Genomic DNA, 21,371 nt, shown 5'->3' on the forward strand with positions numbered 1-21,371 from the left:
CCAAGTCGCAACATCTAACTACTGGGGTGCCTCAGGGCTCAGTTCTTGGACCACTTCTCTTCTCTGTCTACATGGCATCACTAGGTTCTGTCATTCAGAAACATGGCTTTTCATACCACTGCTATGCTGATGACACTCAACTCTACCTCTCATACCATCCTGATGATCTGACGATAGTTGCTCGCATCTCAACTTGTCTAACAGACATTTCTTGTTGGATGAAGGACCATCACCTTCAACTCAACCTTGCCAAGACAGAAGTGCTTTTGTTTCCCGCAAACCCATCATTTCATCACAATTTCACCATCCAGTTAGGCACATCAACCATAACTCCTTTAAAAACAGCCAGAAACCTTGGAGTTATGATTGATGATCAGCTGACTTTCTCAAACCACATTGCTTAAACTGTCCATTCCTGCAGATTTGCTTTATTCAACATCAAGAAGATCAGGCCCTTTCTTTCGGAACATGCTTCACAACTCCTTGTTCAGGCTCTTGTTCTGTCCAGGCTGGACTATTACAATGCTCTCTTGGCAGGTATTCCAGCCAGTTCTATCAAACCTTTACAATTAATCCAGAGCGCGGCAGCAAGATTAATTTTTAATGAGCCAAAAAGAATGCACGTCACACCTCTGCTTATCAATTTGCATTGGCTACCAATAGCTGCTCGCAAAAAATTCAAGGCATTGATGTTTGCCTACAAAACCACCATTGGCTCTGCACCCCTTTACCTAAATTCATTACTTCAGAGTTATGTGCCTTCTAGACACTTGCGTTCTGCAAGTGAACGTCACTTTATTGTGCCATCCCAAAGAAGCACAAAATCACTTTTACGGACTTTTTAACTGTTCCCTCCTGGTGGAATGACCTGCCCAACTCAATCCGAGCAGCTGAGTCCTTAGCCATCTTCAAGAATCGGCTAAAAACACATCTCTTCCATCTTTATTTGACCCTCTAACTCTAGCACTCTCTATTCTAATTACATTCTTAAAAAAAAAACACTTGGCCCTTTTAGACTTGCACTCTACTCATTTGCTGCTTGTTTTCTTTAAAAAAAAAATAACACTTGCTTTCTAATCTTTTTGTATTCTATCTGTTTTCTTTTCATTTATTATACAATTAACAAAAGCAAAAGAGACCTCTAACACTAGCTTGCTCTATTCTTTTTCTATTCTATCTGTTTTCTTTTTATTTATTATATTATTTAAAAAACCCTTGCTACGTGTACTGTGTTAAGCTAACTGAGACTTGTTATAGCACTTGAATATCATTGTTCTTTTGTTGTTTTTGATTGCTTCCATTGTCCTCATTTGTAAGTCGCTTAGGATAAAAGCGTCTGCTAAATGACTAAATGTAAATGTATATATATATATATAGTCATGGCCAAAAATATTGGCACCCTTGGTAAATATGATCAAAGAAGGCTGTGAAAATTAATCTGCATTGTTAATCCTTTTGATCTTTTATTTTAAAAATTCACAAAAATCTAACCTTTCATTGGATAAGAATTTAAAATGGGGGGAAATATCATTATGAAATAAATGTTTTTCTCAAATACATGTAGGACACAATTATTGGCACCCCTAGAAATTCTTATGAGTAAAATATCTCCCATTATACAAGTATATTCCCATTCATATTCACAATTTTGAGCATACCAGGGTGATTATGAACATGAAATTATCCAGCCATGGCTTCCTGTTTCACAGAAATATAAATAGGAGGGAAAACAAAGCCCAAATTCCCTTGATCATCCATCACAATGAGAAAAACCAAAGAATATATTTCTGATGTGCAGCAAAAGATAATTGAGCTTTACAAATTAGAAAGTGGCTTTAAGAAAAGAGCTAGAGCAGTGAAAATTCCCGTTTCCACCATCAGGGCAATAATTAAGAATTTCCAATCAACATAAAATGTTACGAAACTGCCTGGAAGAGGACCTGTGTCTATATCGTCCTAATGTACGGTGAGGAGGAGAGTTTGAGTGGCTAAAGACTCTCCAAGGACCACAGCTGGAGAATTGCAGAAAATAGTTGAGTCTCGGGGTCAGAAAACCTTAAAATAAATTTGTCAAACAGCACCTACATCACCACATGTTGATTGGGAGGGTTTCAAGAAAAATTCTAGCTCATCCAAAAACAAACTCCAGCATATTCAGTTATCAGACACGACTGGAACTTCAAATGGGACTGGCTTCTATGGTCAGATGAAACTAAAAAAATGAGCTTTTTAGTAGCAAACACTCAAGATGGGTTTGGTGAACACAGGGATAAAAAGTACCCCATGTGTACAATGAAATATACTGCTGTATTTTTGATGTTGTGGGCCTATATTTCTGCTGGAGGTCCTGAACATCTTGTTTAGACACATGGCATCTGAGTGGGGTGAACTGAAGAGAAGAAGCACCATCATGGAGCTGGGAATCTGAAGGGTCTGGAGTGATTCTGGATGAAGAAATGGTCTCCAATCTCTTGTCAGGTGCTCTCTAACCTCATTAGGCATTATAGGAGAAAATTTAGAGCTGTTAAACTGGCAAATGGAGGTTTCAAAAAGTATTGATAACTTGACAATAAGTGCCGTTAATTGTGGCCAATGTGTAGAGAAAAACATTTATTTCATAATGATATTTCCCCCCCCATTTTAAATTCTTATCATCCAATGAAAGGTTAGATTTTTGTGAATTTTTTTAATAAAAGATCAAAAGGATTAACAATGCAGATTAATTTTCACAGCCTTCTTTGATCATATTTACCAAGGGTGCCGATATTTTATATTATACATAAAAAATAGATTCATACATACTGTAACAAATTAATTTCTCATTGTTAGTCAATGTTAGTTAATGCAAACATAAAGTAACATTACCTTATGGGACCTTCTTGTAAAGTGCTACCAATTTATTTCAACTATAGAAACTTTGTTTGAATTTTTTATTTTAATTTCATTATGTATTCATTTCCATGCCATTAAAATTCCCTGATATTTCCAGGTATTCCATGACAATGGGAAACACCATATTGGGTAGGTTCACCTTAAATAATTGAAATCATATTTTGCCCCAAAATGAAAATAAATTATATTTTGCTTACAGAAAATGAAACATTTCCCCAACATTCTCAATCAATCAATCAATCAATCAATCAATGTTAGCATGCATTATTCATCTTAATGGTCATAAAAAGACTTCAATATTGTGTGCAAAATACATATTTACAAAATGTACAAATATTGTTTGATTTATCAGCCTGGTTAATAAATAAGTCTATTACTGCACTGGATTTTTGTCCTGCTATGGGTTTATTAAACTGAATGTTGTTTGCATTTGTTATAGATATTGGAATTTTTTTTTTTTTGTGGTGTCAGAACATTTTTTGTGTACGAGTGCATGGGCATGGCAGTGGAATCTGCGAATAAAAGGCACATCTCTAATATAATACATCTGTAAATATCTTGTATTTGCATCTGTGCAAGCAGCTCAAAGGGTTTCTGACCTGCAGTAGGGTCTCCTTGGGAGTTGCGAGCAGGTTGACGGCAGAAGAGAGTCTCTGGAAGAAGTCAGCAGCCAAATCTCCCATGCCAATGCTCTGAATCCAGTCCATCAGCAAATCCAGATTGGCCCGGATCTGCACTCCTCTAGACCACTGGTAGAAGCCACCTCCAGACCCTTAAAAACATCCATATCAATATTTATTCAGAAGTCTCAATCAGTGCAAGAGGTAGCATGTTATTCATTATAGTTTTGCAGTAATTGTCAAAAGTCTCACAAAAAGTCAAAAGCTCAATTCAAACTAAAATATTTTGTCATAAATTTGTCCGGCTCTAGCAGACTGTTAGTCTATACAGACTAGCAGACTGTTTTAATGAAACAAGTCCTCAGAAGGACCTTCCGTGCATCTGCTCACCTCTCTCCATGAGCGTGTTGAAGAGCGAGGCGTTGGTGAAGAAGAACAGGTAGGTCAGCAGTTGAGATATGATCTCGCTGTGCACCTGGAAAGCGTTGAGCAGGTGCAGCGCCTCCTTCAGGACGTCCAGGATTTGGCTGACTCCCGCAGGCATGCGCAGCTGACCGCTCTCAGAGAAAGGGTTACTATCCAGCAGTCCCGGCAGCACAGCATACATACTCTAACAGAGGAGACGGGTAATATGTTTGTTTTGCTGTGTTTTCCAGTCGCTTGAATGATATATACTGTAGAGAATCTGATCATGTGAATGCTGCTAGCTTAAATACTTGCTAAAAAGTTGTCTAACAGCTTTATTAAGAGAAACTGTCTAACCTCTCCATATATTACACTTTACGTACTGCAGTACATATACTTAAAGAGTTAGCTCACCCAAAAATGAAAATTAGGCTGCGTTTTACTTTACGCTTACATTTTGAATATGGATATTTTTCTTACAAAAACGCATCGATTCACTACAGGAGGCCTTTGTTCACCCCCCGGAGCCGTATGAGACACTTTTTTTCTATGCATGGGCGCTTTTTATTTAACTTCTTTTGGACTGATGCACTGCAACACCCGCTGACTGCAATGATAGAGCTTGAAAGATCAAAGACAACTTTTAATATAACTCCGACTGGATTCGTCTGAAAGAAGAAAGTCATGCACACCTAGGATGCCTCGGGCAATTTTCATTTTTGGGTGAACTAACCCTTTTAGGAGCCTTTATTTTGCAACATGCATGAATGTATACATTTATTCATTACTAAATCATGACAATTATGCAGTACGTTTTTTTTGTTTAACATAAAAAAAATACAGATACAGAAAATACATATTTTTTTAAATCTGAATATTTAACTGTAAATATGACTATATAAATATGAAAAATCTTGACTTTCAAATATGAATATATAATAATAATAGTTTAAAATATATATAAATAAAATAAAATATATCTGAAAATACAGTGGTGTGAAAAAGTGTTGGCCCCCTTCTTGATTTCTTATTTTTTGCATGTTTGTCACACTTTAATGTTTCAGATCATCAAACAAACTTAACCAGATTCTAAATATATACTTTTATATTTAAAAGGTATATAATTAATAATCATAATACAGTTTGAATTGTTGTAAATCTCAGTATATGCTACGGTTCAAAAGTTTGGGATCAGTATGATTCTTTTTTTCTTTGAAATACATTAATACTGACATTTATAATGTTCTTTTGAAGGTTTTTTTTTTTTTTTTTTTTAAGTATTACAGTTTCCATAAAAATAGTAAGGACCACAACGTTGATAATAATAAGAAATGTTATTTGAGCAGCAAATAAGCATATTTCAATGATTTCTGAAGGATCATGTGACACTGAAGACTGGGGTAATGATGCTGAAAATTCAGCTTTACATCACAGGAATAAATTACATTTTAAAATAAATTAAAATAATTATAGAATTATAGAAAATAATTGTTTTAAATTGTAATAATATTTCACAATATTACTGTTTTACTGTATTTCTGAATGCACTCTAACAAATCTTACCACTCCAAACTTTAGTGTGGTAGTATATATGTATCAATATCAGAATATATATTTATATGTATAAATCCAGAATGTTTAGCTGAATACATAATATGTAACTACAAAAATCTGTAAATTCTGAATGTATAAATGTAACCCTAAAATATTAGAGAAAACACAGCACAGAGCACGACAGGCCCCATTATTTGTGCTTTCAGTACAGAGGACGTAGCCAGGAGCAGTGCTGTGTGCAGTTCCTGAACGTCGCGGCTGAGCCAACAGGAAGTACGGCACAGGCTGACTTCCTCTCAGTGGGGTGATATGTGTCTGTGACTGGACTCTGGAGAATGTCTCTTCCCTGACTGCCCATTGTTACAGCACCAGTGAGAGTCCTGAGTATCATTCAGATAAGACTAAGCCAGCAGATGCATCTCACATCCACAATGACTAAACCACTGCTGCCCCTCAGGAACAGATAAAAGGATTCTGAAAACAAATAAGACCAAGCAGATAAACTGTGCCAGACGGGAACTCAGGCAAGGCTGAGAGACTAGCAGGAACGTATTTTTATCACAGAGTTCACAAAAACACAGCATACTGATCCAAAACCCTGAAATAAAGGAACAAAATCATCATACAGCATTCATCAGGAAGTTGGTTCTTTAAGCACAAGGAAATAAGGAAAGAGAAAAGTTCTGGCAAGAGATTACGACCATCCACTGCAAATGAAACATCAGATTTCAAACTAAAGGTGTGGCCACATTTGCGGAATACCAATAATAAACAGGCAAAAAAATTATTTGCAAGCCTGAAATACACTAGAATTCTTATTTTGAAAAGTATAGGCTCTACTTTTTAAGTCTCTGCTATGCTGACTGATCATTTAAACGGACGCGGGTGATGAAAATATGCACTCTTACGATTGTCTTAAAATATTCACACCATAAAGTAAACATTGCCATAAATCGTCAACAGTCGATCATAAGCAATTGGCATAAATGTGCATTTTTTTGTTGATTGCGAACGCCTCTGAAACATTGAGTCTGTAGAAAGTGCAACAGCGCTACATTTTTACATTAAAATGTGCATTGCTCATATTTATTTAATTAAATCATAGCCTTTTCAAGTTTAATATCATTAGGCAGTTTTGCAATTTCTGTTCTTCAATCCCCAAATTAAAGACCTCTTAAAATAATTAAGGCATTTTGTATACAATTTAAGATATTTAAGACTTAAATTTAAAGGGACTTTTTTTGTCGCAAATGCGAGTGAAATGCTGAAATTTTGGTGAAAATAAGGTTCTTTGTCTATTGTCAACAGTGAAGTGATGTATGAAACAGCTCACCATCATTATGACCATCCATTGCGAATAAAACAATTTATTTCAATGTAAAGGTGCGGTTACAACTGCAAAATTTTGGCGGAATTTTGTGAGCAAAAAAAAAAAGGCTATTGTCTGTTGTCAATAGTGTAGAAATCTAGGAAGCACAGCTCACACAGAAGTCACAAAAGTCAAACCAAGCAACAAATCTGTAACCAATCCGAACCTGTTGCGTAATCTGCATGGGGACATTTTTCGCCCTTACACAAAATTGCCAATCGCATGGATTCCGATTGAAATGACTGGATTTTGTGCATGCAAATTCTTTAAACATGGGTAAATGCGTGTGTAAATGACACACACACACACTGCCAATTTGTCAGGGCACAGCAAAGGTTAATGAAGCCGAAACAAGTGCTTCACACTCGATGCACTTCAGCCATATGATGCCATTGAGAAACTAACCGGAGCCAAAGGTCCCGCCCCCATGATTCATCACTGATTGACACATTCTTGCCTTTATGTCACAGCCATGACATAATAGCACTTATTATCATGACTAAGAGATGCCTGGATCCCACCATTCACAGCAAATGATAAACAACCGAAATATCTAAATGCTATGCTGAAATCCGTTTTAATAGAACAGCAGTTTATGCTTTTTTTGTTTAATGATCCGTATGCTTTAATCACCTTACACAGTCTGACATCTGTCAGTCTGGCTTCTTCAAAGAGATGTACATGCTAATGCTTCAGAAACTAAACTCCTGAACTTCCTGAAAGGCATTCTGACTGCTTTAACTGGACACTCCTCTCCCTTTCTGGTGACGAGAACAGAATATTTCCTGCTCAGGAAACAGATGAACTCTGAGTCCAAATGTGGAGGTCCGCAGCTGCTTCCCCGTCAGGCAGAGGATGGGTAACTACGGCCTTCCTGTCTGCTGTACTGACAGTCCTCTTAACCCCTGATATGCCAGTTGTTTTATAGGACAGGACTGGAGCGACTGAACTGTGAAAGACGCAACCTTTCCATTTACTATTTACCCACAAAGTTAATCTGCAACAGATGCGTCACATATTTGGAATTTCTTGTTTCCAACTAGCCCGGATTTCAAGGTGACTTCATCACCTGCAGGATTTTCTGCACCGCTGAACGGATGTAACTCTGACATAACGCAATAGAGAATGATTTACATGATGTTTCCTTAAGTGTTATTTTAGCACTGTTTGTATAGTATTATACAGGAGTATTTATTAATAATTTTAATTGGCTTTTATTTTAATATTGTAATTTTTTATTTCAATATTAGCTTAGTAATGTTATGTGCATTTTTAATTTTTTATATATTTCTGTTTAGCATTAAAGTATAGTTATTTCAGTTTTAGTATTAGTAAATTCAGTACTTACTAAAGTACTTTGGTTCTTTTATTTAAACATGACATGTTTTTTTAAGTTAGTTTTTTATTATATGAATTATTTACATGATATTTAAAGGGGTCATATGATGCGATTTCAAGTTTTCCTTTCTCTTTGGAGTGTTACAAGCTGATTGTGCATAGATAAGGCGCATCGTGTGTGTGTGTGCGCACGTGCATGCGTGTGTGTGAGAGAGAGAGAGAGAGACCAGCTTCATCACTGTGTCTGTCACGCGACTCTGTTCCCCTTTCGGGCTCTGTCTTCACATTTATTTTGAAAGATGAAGCTCGCGATTATGGTAAGGGGCGTTACATTTCCGACGAGTGCTTGCGGTGTTCGGCCAATCACAATGCACTGGGTCAGCTGGCCAATCAGAGCAGACTGCGCTTGTCGGAAGGAGGGGCTTTGTAGAAAACGAAGCGTTTGAGAGAGGCGGGGGATAGAGGACCTACAATAATGTACAGTATTTGAAAAATAATGTGTTTTTTGAACATTAAAGCATGTCAACATATTCTGTTACACCAAATACACAAAATAAGGATCTTTAAAAAAAGCATCATATGACCCCTTTAATAACAGCTCTGGTTTCCTCAGAGATTCCCAAGGAGGCTTATCAAACATTAAAGGAATAGTTCATTAGAAACTAAACAATTCTCCTTATGTTATGTTATGGAGAAAATAGCAATGAACAGAAAATGACAATTTCAGTTTGATTGAACTATGTCTTTAAGACATTTATCAAGGACAACAACAGACAAATCCAGCAAGAAAATAAATGTTGTCGACATCGTGTTCCAAAACATTCCACGCTCATCTGAGAGAGGCAGGGATTTGTCATTAACTTAAGCCTTGAGAAAATACACTGTTAATGTGTTTATTTTTGATTCTTTGGGAGGAGAGGACAAGTTATCTCGCTCACCAATAGCTATGGTCAATCCCTATGTCTCAACTGCCTTATGACTTTATTTTGGCTTACAGACTGGAAGCACAGAATGGTGTTTACACAGTTATGTCCTGTTTCACATATTTTACATCTTTTATGGCTATGAGGAACATATTTAATGTAATATTATCATTACCTATCAAGAACAATTACTAAAAGGTTATACTTTTAGTAGTAATATACTAAATATATTGCATAACCACACAAAAAATTTAAATAATTTAATCAATAGATGGACATAATGGTCTTTAATGTACTTACTTTCGTGAGATAGTAGACACACTGCTGGAAGGTGAACATGACGACTTCCTCTAGGACAGTCATGGCCTCCTCGCTGGCAGCTCGTGTGGACTGGATCTGACAATCCATTGATTCTGAGCAGATGAAGACATGATATTATTGCACATTCACACCTCAAGACCTCAAGAACCAGCATTCTTTTGTTCTGAAACCAAAAGCTGAAATTAACCAATAACTACAGCAATGAGCCGAAGAGACCGTGTGTCACAGTGATCTAACACATATTTAGTGTAATTTAGGACAACACAGAGGGAAAGCTGGTACCTTTGTCCATTTCCTGTCTGTCCTGCTGTCTCCACGTTAAGAGAAGGGGGACCTCATGATGGATGAAGTGCAGCAGCTCAATGGAGTTGGACATCCACAGCACCAGCGGCTGCAGGCCTGACATCAGATCCTTGATGTTCAACACTTGCTGCTCTGCTGACATTTCACTGGTGCTTCTGTAGCATAGAGAGCACAATGTTGACGTTATCAAAACACAGACTCGTGTTAAGTTTATTTATCCATCCATCCATCACTCAGTCTGCCTATCCAACAAACCAATCATCCATTCTTTATCAGACCAACCAACCATTGATTCTCCAAACCAGCCAACCATCTGTCCAGCTATATATTTTTTTTGTCCAACCAAACAAACAACCATCCGTCTAACCAACTATCCTTATCTCTAAAGAACCATCCATTTACCTGTCTAACCAATCAACCATTGACCTAAACAACCATCCCTTGATCTGTCTGACTAACCATCTATACATCAAAATATCTGTACATCCTACCTACCAGACATCTGTCTATAAACACCTGTCTATAAGCTGGTCCAACCATACATTTATCCATTTGTCTAACCAACCATCCTTCTACCTTTTTGCCTGTCAGTCTAAATATCTGCCAAAAACAACCAATCAACCAACAATTTACCTCTGTAACTTTTTTGATTATATCTCTGTCTAACCAACCAAGCAACCATCTTTCTATCTAACCAACAATCTATCCAGCAATCTATCCATCAAAATTTCTATCCACCCAACCAACTAACCAATCATCTATCTAACCAGCCATCCATCAATCAACCTGTCTGTCGGTCTAATATGTCTGTCCAACCAACAAACCAATCACCATATCATCATATAGCCATTTACGTATCTGTCTATCCAAACATCCATCTATTAATTTATCTGTCTAACAAACCAACCAATTTAACATTGATCTAAACAATCATCCCTTGATCTGACCACCCAACCAACAATCAGTCTATCCATCAAGATATCTGTCCATCCAACCAACTAAACAACCATCTATCTATAATCTAAACACCTATCTATAAGCTTGTCCAACCAAACAAACCATACATCTCTCAATTTGTCTAACAAACCACGGATCTACCTAGTCTTTAAGTCTAAATATCTATCCAAACAACCAACCAACCATCCATGTCTCTATCCATTTATTAATTCATTTGTCCAAAAAACTATCCATCTTTCTTTCTAACAACCATCTATCTGTCTATCCATCAAAAATGATGTCCATCCAACCAACTAACCAACCATTTGCCTGTCTATATACACCTATTTACAGTGGGGCAAAAAGTATTTAGTCAGCCACCAATTGTGCAAGTTCTCCCACTTAAAAAGATGAGAGAGGCCTGTAATTTTCATCATAGGTATACCTCAACTATGAGAGACAAAATGAGAAAAAACAGGCCTCTCTCATCTTTTTAAGTGGGAGAACTTGCACAATTGGTGGCTGACTAAATACTTTTTTGCCCCACTGTATTTGGTCTATCCAACAAATCGCCCAGCTGCACATTTATCAGTTTGTCTCTCTAACCAACCTACATCCATTCATCAACCTTTCAGTCTGTCTCCATGTCTGTCCAACCAACAAACCAATCACGAACCATCCATCCATCCACTAATTTGTCTGTCCAACCAACCAATCATTAACCATCAACTAACCATTTATGTATCTGTCTGTCCAACTGTCCATTCATTCATTCATTCATTCATCCAATCAACCAAACATCTCAGTCTAAAAGTCCAACCAACCATCCTAACAACTATCTAAATCAGACAAAGAAAAGCTGATTTAGCTTGGTGCAATGGTGTCACTGGCTTCACAACCTTCTATACCTAAACGCTTGCAAAACCTTTTCAATGTTTTTGCGGAGATGTTGAGGTTAATTTTCCCCCCTTTAGTACTTACATTCTAACCACTAATCTGTATACCTCACCACAATATGGAGGGAAAGATTAAAAATCAGGATGTGGACTAAGCGGAAAACCAACTGATAGAAAATGCCAGCTCTCTGCTAGCCAAATCTACAATTTAAACACGAGACAATCAGAGCCTGAACCACTTTAACACTGCTGTCTCTCTGCAGACAGATTTATTACTGGACACTTCCAACAGTTAATGACATGCTCAAGTGGCCCTGTCTCAGGTCATGATTGGGCGCCACAGAGAAAACAAAAGTGAATTGAACACACACAGCACCATGGGTGATAATGAGCTAGTTACTGCCGTTCTTTAAGTCCCCTGCTCATATTTCAGAGAGGCGTGTGAAAGAAGAATGGTTGCAGAAAGATATAAGCTCTCTCACATGTCTGGCTGCAGAGCTGCGAGTTCTTTTGTTCTTTCCTGTAGTGGAGGAAAAAAAACATCTCAGAAGTGCAGATCTGTTTAAGTGTGCCACAACCTTTAATCTCTGATGACAACAATTACCTATTTCAGCTAGCCAAAAGGGGTGTCAAACAGGACATGCTCTTGTCCTTTAAATAGCATCATATGGACATCATAGATTTGATATACCATAGTACTAAGTGACTACTACCATGGTATACTCCAAGGTACTTTCTTATAATGGCATGGTGCTTTTCTTGTTAATGATATTGTTGGCTGCTATTTGTACTCTATAAACTCCCACTCACCCACATGGTGAGCTGGATCTGATTAGCGATAGAGAGCAGCAATTTCCGGAGGTGAACCAACTCAATGAAGGTGGCGGAGTGCTGAATGCACAGACAGAGCAGAAAGGCTGGAGTAAGTTTGGGTTCTTCCCCTCCTGGGTCCACCATACTGAGAATCTTCTCCAAGACCTGATCTTCGTGCTGCACCTGATAGGACAGCGACACCACCCTGCCGTCCAAGTCCCTCCAGCGGGCGGCCATTTTTTGAGTCCTCCTCCTCCTGACGGATGTTTCACACAGATTACAGGGTGACGCTGTGGTAGAAGGACACAGCGTGGCCATCCAGGATGGGGTCTGAAAGGCTCCTGAGGCCGTAGGGTCCTTGAACATAAAGAGATAGTGCTGACCGAGCCCCACCAGGTCCCCTGGACACAACTCAACCTCGTCATCAAGGGGGACGCCGTTGTGCGTAACACATGCACTGTGGAGGGGTCTGAGCATAGTTTGCATCTTGCTACTTCCCTTGGTTTGGTCACTGGTGGCATCAAGGCGCCGTACGCAGCAGTGCTGAGGTAGGATGTCAGGAGCAAAGAGTAGGACGTCCACTGTCAGGGTCTCCTCATTCTTACCAGTGGAGGTTTCAATGGAGGAGCCAAATATACAACTGTTCCCACTCATCAGGTAGATCAGAAAGTCCTGAGAAGAGATTAACAGCAAAACCAGGAGATTTTATTAACCGAAACAACATAACTGTTGGCCAATAGACTCTGAAACAAAACTTCGAGTGAGTTTACTCATCGTTAAGTACTGGGACAAACAGTGTGGGGAAAATGATCTATATACCAAGGATTAGAGATTTTGGGATACATCTGTAAAACATGTATTCACCTTTTGTTTTGGTGACACTTCCTGTATCTTTCATTTTCTCAAAAAAAGTTTTTCTTTGCTTAACACTCAAAATGTGTCAACATGGTCTTGATACAAAAATGATATGCACTGTTAAGTTAAATATTCATTATACACATTGAAATCTCTAGCATTAGCATTTGATTATGAAGTATTTGTGAGTACTGTTCTTATGGTGTTAACAATATAATAATATTTTGTATTAAATGTGGTAACCATTTTATTTTTGGGGTGTTTTTAGCTACTATCGGGGCCTACTTAAAATAGAAAAATAATCAAAAAATCGGAAACATTTTCTTTACAATTTTTGTGATTACCTAAAATTATACATGTATATATTTAAAGTTTAAACTATAACATTTATCAGAATTAATGTTGCTAAAATAACATTAAAATTATGCAAAGAGGACCTTCATGACAAAGGCTGAGTTTAATACTACTGAATTTTATCTTTTTTTTTTTATAAAAATCTATAGATATAAATAGCTATAATTTTGACGAAAAGTATAGTTTTGAGGTACATTTGTGAAACCTTACAAAAGGTTTTTATTTTTAAAGACAACCTCTTCTGTACCATGCTACTTTTAAAGATAAATATTTCTAATTCAAATATGTTAATCCATATGTATTGAATTATGGTTTATAGATTTTAATTTAATTACTACATTTCCTAAAGTTCAGAGTTTCCAGTATACACTGCTTTGTAGATTATAATAGGACGGGAGAAATCTGGTGTAGACATTGTGAAACAGGAAGACTAACTTTTCCAGCAAAAAACGAAAACATAGAGGCTCGAGGGACTATGGACAAAAGCAAGAAAAACAGCAGTGCGTGGCAGAATGAGTTGTGTCAGTGCTATGGCTCACCGCAGGCTTAGTAAACAATGCTGATTATTACCTACAGTAAAGTGCAGTGCTGCACGTGTCCTCACGGCACTGGAAGTTTAACTGCTGATTATAGTTCAGCATTTAAACAAGACAATACGCATATACTTACTGCTAGAACCACATGCATGTGCTTTGAATTTGTCTTCATAATCTTGAAAGAAATTATAATAACTTTCTCTACCTCTGAAACTATTTATCTGGCTCCATTCTACTCACTTTTCACAATCAGTTCAACTCTAGATGGATTCTAATTGAATATTCAGTTTCAACTATAAATATTTGAAAAAATCTAAAAAAAAAAAAAAAGGCTTGTGAATGGAGTTTCATGTCTATGGCTCTTTTTTTCCCTGTGGTTACGTTGTATAGTTACGGTTTTTCCAGTGTAGTGTGTACATGCAAAAACTCACACACACTTGACAATGCATACTCAGCAAGACTAACTAAGCAATAGCAGGGTAGCGCAGTTCCTGTCTCTGAAAACATGCCTGGCTTTCCCACACAGATTGCTACATTTAACATGTTCTTCAAACACTAGAGAAGCTACTGCAGTCGCTGTTGAAGAGAAAGAATGTCCCTTGTTTTTGTTTTAAGGAAACTATTGATTTGCCGTGAAGGACTGGCCATTTATCCATTGGATCCTCCAGCATCTCCCACAACCCTACACAGGACAAGTGGTTTAGAGCAGTGGTTCCCAACCCTGGTCCTGGAGGCACCCCAACACTTTTGCATGTCTCCTTAATCAAACACACCTGATTCGGGTCATCAGCTCATTAGTAGAGACTCCAAGACCTGAAATTGGTGTGTCATAGAGACATGCAAAATGAGCAGTGTTGGGGTGCCTCCAGGACCAGGGTTGGGAACCACTGGTTTAGAGAACAGATGGATGGATGGAACTACAGAATTGTTTTGATTTGATTTAATCGAATTGATTTCAGCTGTTGTGGGGTGATGGAATCAGCAGGCCTCGATCTCTTTTTCCTTCACTGTTGTCTTAAATCTGTTGGATCTCTGGGTTTATTAAGAACGCTTGTAGGTGTGTTCTTAGCATTTCTCTCACACACCTCGCCTCCTCCTGTGTGAGAGGTAAGCTGCTCCAGGCAGCCCTCGTGTTGACCAGAGCTCCAGTTTAGCTCCTCTCTCACTCACTGCCAGCCAGTCCCAGGATGCCTGCAGACACATGGATCACCTGTCTGTCCAAATCCTGTCACTCTGGACCTGGGCCAATCCTGGAGAAAACCCCACCTCTCTCTAGTACAGTGTGTGGCTAGCAGACAGGATACTCCTCACCAGATAAAACTGTTTCAGTCAAGCCTTTACTGCACTGTTACCAACATGGGATGAATGCGCCAATGATTTATGTAAGGTTCAGGAAAGCGTCTTTAACTGGGGTCTGGGACATTTGATCACATCGTGCTATGCTTGTTTGTTATTTTGACAAATATTGAGATGTTCGACCATTATATGATACATGTGTAGCACCTCAGACTGATGCTAGTAAGATAGCAAGGCTAAAAGAACAAAAAAAGCATTAAATAACACTGAAGCAGCTTGTTCAACAGGATGTGCAAAACCTGATAAAATTGTAAGCCTTCAATGCAATGTACGTTTCTTCAGATGACAGCATAAATGCCCTCAAACCAAATACATATATAAAGTTTTCAGTTGCTTTTAACAATGAAATACGTGGGTTGAACTGACAAAACCCCATAATAAAGCCTAAATTTTGCACGGAAATTCCACAATATATTAAAGTTTCACCCCTTTGCAGGCAAGTATATGCCCTTAAATGAGAAAAAGTCACAAAATTTCAAAGCATCATGAGCATTTCCAACAACTCAAAAATGTAAATGTGTCAAACTGACCCATTAATACAAGGTCTATATATGGCTTGGGCCCTTCCTTTAATGTAAAATGTGAGATTTTTCATCCACTTCAAAAGGGGCATTCAGTAGCATTTAGCTAGTGTTAGAATCACTGTTCTATGTGTACTTTAAGTACTGATATCACAAATTCCCTTGTGGTATGTATACACACCTGTGTTTCTGTTTTTTGTCTTTAGACTTTTTCTGCTTCTTTAGCCAAACAGGGACTGAGTCTCCTGTTGTCTCCATTTGTGTGTTTCACTGTCAAGTTTTCACTCTTCGAATCACCAAACTACATGCTACTAGCGTATCTACAGATGCAGCAGCCAGTGAGCGTGAGGATGTTTAGTGAAACACCACGGGTCACGTCATTTCAACATGACTAAACACACTGAGGGGGCGACCTACACCAAATACAACTATTACGTAGTCTTCATCTCATGAAGTGTGCACCATCCAGATGAATTTGACAAAAACACAATTTATATCTTGACATGTAAAACCTTTTTATATTAGCAACAAACTACTGAATCTTAAAAAGCCAAAAAAAAGTCTTAAAAAGCCCAAAGTTCTGCTCAAAAAGCCATATGATTAGTAAATCACTGATGTACATAGTCAAAACAGCCACTGTTTTACCTGTCTGTGGTTGTATCCTTGCAGCAGAAGGAAATATGGGAAATCAAAGGGCAGGTGTATGGAGTACTGCGTGTTGTTGTCATCGCTGCTTTCCGTCTCCTCTTTCTCTGCATTGAGGCGGTGAGCCTCTTTATCAGCCTCTGCCTCTGGATCCTCCTGTAGAGGTGCATTATGGGTCTCACTGGCTTCTTTTCCCATAGTTGAGACGTCCATGTCACTCAAGCTCCTCCAGATACCCAGAGCATCCACCCCTTCATTCGTCCCATCCACATACAGGGAGGTGACCCGCGAACGGGCGTGCTGCAGCTTTCGGGCTTGGGCATTGAGGCCTGGGGTGATACAATTTTTTTTAAATATATGATTTACACATAAAAACCTATAGACAACATTTGCTTAAAGGGGTCATATGATGCGATTTCATGTTTTCCTTTGTCTTTGGAGTGTTAAAAGCTATTTGTGCATACAGAAGATCTGTAAAGTTGCAAAGATTAGTCTCAAACCCAAATAGATATTCTTTATTCATTCAAACACGCCCCCACATGTCTACATCACTGTGTGGGAAGATTTGCATAACGCTGCCCAAATGTTCACGCAAAGAAAGAAGGCGTCACTTTTATTCTCGCTGTAGTATTGTTGCTGCCGCCGCCATGTCGTAGAGACGCTGTGTGTTTCGTTGTGAAAGCAAAACTACTTTGTTTGGCCTTCCAAAAGAGGACACGACTAGAAATCAGTGGTTAAGTTGTATTTACAACACTGTTCCAGAACAGTTCAACCCAAATATTCAGATGTGTGCAGCACATTTTATGGAGGACTGTTTCCTGAACCTGGGAGAGTAGACTACAATGCCGGCTGTTCTGACTCACAGCCTGTAAGTACGATTTTTATATTTAAAGAATTTGCCACTGACGATTCAAACACAAGTTTTTGGCAGTGTAGAGTAGCGCTTGTTGTTTGTCATTTCTACGATCACAAATTCAGACAGATTTTATGTTTACGCGGCGCGATGCAACGCAACGCGTAAAAAGACAGTATAAGTCATTATAATCCGTAATTATGTCCCCACTGGATGCAACGAATGCCTCGTTTGTAATGGGTTTTATTGTTTTTTGTCTTGCCGCGCCACATTTTATCTGCCACATTTTGTTCAGATGATCTGCTATAGGATGACTCTGGATGGGAGTGACCTACAGCGTATTAAAAGTAATCAGATTACTTTTTTCAAGTAACTAGTAAAGTAATGCATTACTTTTTAATTTAGAAGAAAATATCTGAGTTACTTTTTTCAGATAAGCAACACCAGTTACTTTGTTTTCCCATTTATTGACTGACAGCTCTGCTGTCCTCATGTTGAGAGAAATCGGGAGTAAGTGCAGAGGCGTTGTGTGAACATGATGTTACTGTAGTTCTCACTTGCACAAAAACAGATTCAGTATTACTCAAAATTACTACAAACAGTGAAAAGCAAACTCCAAATATTATGGAAACCTGCAATAATTAAATAGCACAAATATCCTTTATGTATTTAATCCCATTTTAATAACCAATGCTACTGACCTTCAATGATCCAATTCCACCATACTAATAAGCAATTTTAGTGTGAAAGGGCTTTTGCATTTGCCAAAAATAAAACTTTTTTTATATTAAAAACAAACAAGCAAGCCCAGCCCAAATGAGAAAAAGTAACGCAAAAGTAATGTAACGCATTACTTTCCATAACAAGTAACTAAGTAACGCAATCAGTTACTTTCTAGGGAGTAATGCAATATTGTAATGCAGTACTTTTAAAAGTAACTTTCCCCACCACTGGTGATGTAACATAAACAGAACTGGACAGCATTGAAGTGCTGTGAAATGTTCTCAGAGCTCAGGCTTTCACACCCAGCGGCACTCTGGGCGTTATCAGCTGTGGAAATGGGCGGTCATCTACATTGTTCTGCCAGAACACACAGCGATGGGGGCCGAGCTTCCCCAGTCATCGATTCTCAAGAGAACCCTGTGGAACACCACAGCCCCATGCCAAAGAAAAAACACCCTCAAGAGTGCAGGAAACACGCTCAGAAAGAAAAACAAGCGGCCATTTCGATGTTGGCGGCTGAAGTGCGGTGGGAAAGCTCAGTGTGAGAGCTGATAGGACTATCCCAATAAAACATACTTCTGAGAGAGCAATTTCACTACGCTTCTTGCTGACAGGCTTTTGTTGGGATAAGCCGTGAGGTACCTCACACTGTTAAAACATTCCTAAATTGTGTCAACTGGAACATAGATCAAAGGTCAACTAGTCAAAACATCTCTAATGGCCGTTCACACCAAGAACGATAACTATATTAGTGTCTACACCAATGATGGGCAAACTTGGCCCTTCCAGGCCACTTTCCAGCAGAGATTTGATCCAACCCTGATATGACTCACCTGCCTGTAGCCTTCTAGTAGTCTTGAAGACAATGATTAGCTGGTTCAGGTGTGTTTGATTAGGGTTGGAGCTAAACTCTGAAGGAAAGTGGCCTGGAAGGGCCAAGTTTGCCCACCCCTGGTCTACACCAACGCATGAAAACATTCTGTTTATTACAAGCACGCCCAGTTTCGTCTCCTGCCACTTTAAAAGTTCAAATCTTTAAAGGTGACGGATTCTGAATGGCTGTCAATGTTTTTTAACGTTCATCGGCTGAAAAAATGTGATTCCAACGATATCATGTGGCTCTACCATTACAGCTCTGGTGTGAACTTCCCTATTCTCATAGAATTAGAATGATTTTTAAAACTTTATAGATATTGTTATAGTTCTCATCCTTGGTGTGGAGAGGACTTAAAAGATTCACAAGTCACAAAATAATTTGCTGCAATACCTGCGGTGACGGTGTCTGTATTCTTGGCACGTAGCGCCTCCACGTTTGCTCTTTTCTGGATCTCGAAACGCCTGGAGAATCCCTCCTTGGGTTTCCAGAGCGACTGCAACATGAGGGGCTTCTCGTGGTCACCGACAACCCGACAGCACTCCGTCTTCCATTCGTGGTCCAACCCAGTTCGGCCAATCACATCACAGAGCACATATGCACTGGAGTCTTCCTTTTCCAAGCAGTACCTGTGAGGCAAGAGAACTTCACCTCACTGGCTAGACTAATAACGAGTCTACAATGGAAACGACCAGTGACTTGGCATTAAGTGTATTTCTGGTCTTGGGTTTGAAGTACTGGTGAATTGAAACCAACTGAAAATATTTAGCTCAATCAATAACCATTAACATAAAAAAAAGGCTCATTAATACCAAGAACGATAATTATAAAGATAACTATAATGATATCTATATTGGCATCCACGCCAACGGATGATAATGTTCTGTTAATTATAAGTATGTGTTGCCATGTTGCCATTCCGCTCTTTGTTGTGACTGGCCCTTAGCACTTCGATAACGTGTTTTGACTGTGTTTTCTATGTGCACACAAGCACACAATGCTACAACAGGTAAACACGTCAGCAGTGTGACCAAACATCACCAAATTACCTCAATGTAATTACTGAAACTTTATTTGCAGTTTAGTTTTTTTAGCTAAATGACGGATTAGCTCAACGGTTTTGGAGTTCTGATCCCTAGTCCAATCATGGACGCACCCTAATTCACACTCATCTGACCCTTCCAATCTGAATCTGAATCAAGAGCGCATCCCTCACCTCTCCAGAGCCTCTTTGACCAGCTCTTTGGCACTGGAGTGACTGGTGGCCAGCACACTCTTGTAGTTGGTTCCTTGGCAGATGTCACTGCCAAATATCTTGAGGATCCCTGGGATAGTCCTCTGACAGGACAGCTCCGCGGGGTCGTCCGCTGCTTGCAGTTCTAGGGTTCTGCTGTCCCGACCTGGCCGTCGGTTTCGCAGAACAGGGCTTCGGTTGAACACCGTGGTCAGCCTGTTGTTGTGTCGGCGTATCTTGCTCTTGGCCGGCTGTCGGACTCCAGAGCTCTCCACAGACTGAGCCGTGCTATCAGACGTGCTGGACCTCAGAGAGACAAGGTTGAGATAACTTTAAAAGCTTGCCACTGATGTAAACATCTCCACACAGTCTGCTTTAGACACAACAATGAGTGTAATAGACGGTGGATCAAATACAAACCCTTGCTAAGTAGAGAGTTTCTATGCCTGAGAAAAACAACTGTGACTGTTTCACCTTGTTAGAAATGTAATATACACTGAGGTTTGACTAATCTCTTCATATACTATCTATAGTTAATTTGCGTGTCAATTTAAACATACATCTTTTTTATCTCAAGGTTGTTGGTTAGAAGCTAACCCGAGTGACAGATGTTTTTTTTTTTTTTTTAAAAGGCTTGACTTTCAAAATGTGCTATGAATTTTATTTCATTAAAACATCAAGGAGAAGGTTTTTAACTCATCAGCTAATTAATGTACTTTAGTAAAAACGATTACATATTGTCTCAAATAATTATAACATACACTCTAAAAAATGCTGGGTTAAATACAACCCAGTGCTGGGTAAAATAGAGACAAACCCAGCAATTGGGTTGCTTTGACCCAGCGGTTGGGTTGTTTCGACCCAGCGGTTGGGTTGCTTCGACCCAGCGGCAGCGGTTGGGTTGCTTCGACCCAGCGGTTGGGTTGCTTCGACCCAGCGGTTGGGTTGCTTCGACCCAGCGGTTGGGTTGCTTCGACCCAGCGGTTGGGTTGCTTCGACCCAGCGGTTGGGTTGCTTCGACCCAGCGGTTGGGTTGCTTCGACCCAGCGG

General features: G+C 39.0%; 1 protein-coding gene across 1 annotated transcript in view; it reads right to left on the reverse strand.

Annotated features, from left to right (window-relative positions):
• Positions 1-3,359: 3,359 nt before the first annotated feature.
• The window catches only part of LOC107552106 (ras-associating and dilute domain-containing protein-like), a 23,351-nt gene continuing 5,339 nt past the window's right edge, over positions 3,360-21,371 (reverse strand). Inside the window, exons 2-11 of the mRNA XM_016233933.1 lie at positions 20,304-20,627; positions 19,481-19,716; positions 16,638-16,966; positions 12,368-13,042; positions 12,040-12,077; positions 9,705-9,880; positions 9,402-9,514; positions 3,903-4,122; positions 3,492-3,664; positions 3,360-3,404 (exon numbers count right to left, since the gene is read on the reverse strand). Coding sequence (XP_016089419.1) covers positions 3,360-3,404; positions 3,492-3,664; positions 3,903-4,122; positions 9,402-9,514; positions 9,705-9,880; positions 12,040-12,077; positions 12,368-13,042; positions 16,638-16,966; positions 19,481-19,716; positions 20,304-20,627 — 2,329 coding nt within the window. The remainder of the gene's footprint in view (positions 3,405-3,491; positions 3,665-3,902; positions 4,123-9,401; positions 9,515-9,704; positions 9,881-12,039; positions 12,078-12,367; positions 13,043-16,637; positions 16,967-19,480; positions 19,717-20,303; positions 20,628-21,371) is intronic.

Source organism: Sinocyclocheilus grahami, unplaced genomic scaffold (assembly GCF_001515645.1).
Source record: "Sinocyclocheilus grahami isolate Dianchi unplaced genomic scaffold, SAMN03320097.WGS_v1.1 scaffold441.1, whole genome shotgun sequence".
NCBI lineage: Eukaryota > Metazoa > Chordata > Actinopteri > Cypriniformes > Cyprinidae > Sinocyclocheilus > Sinocyclocheilus grahami.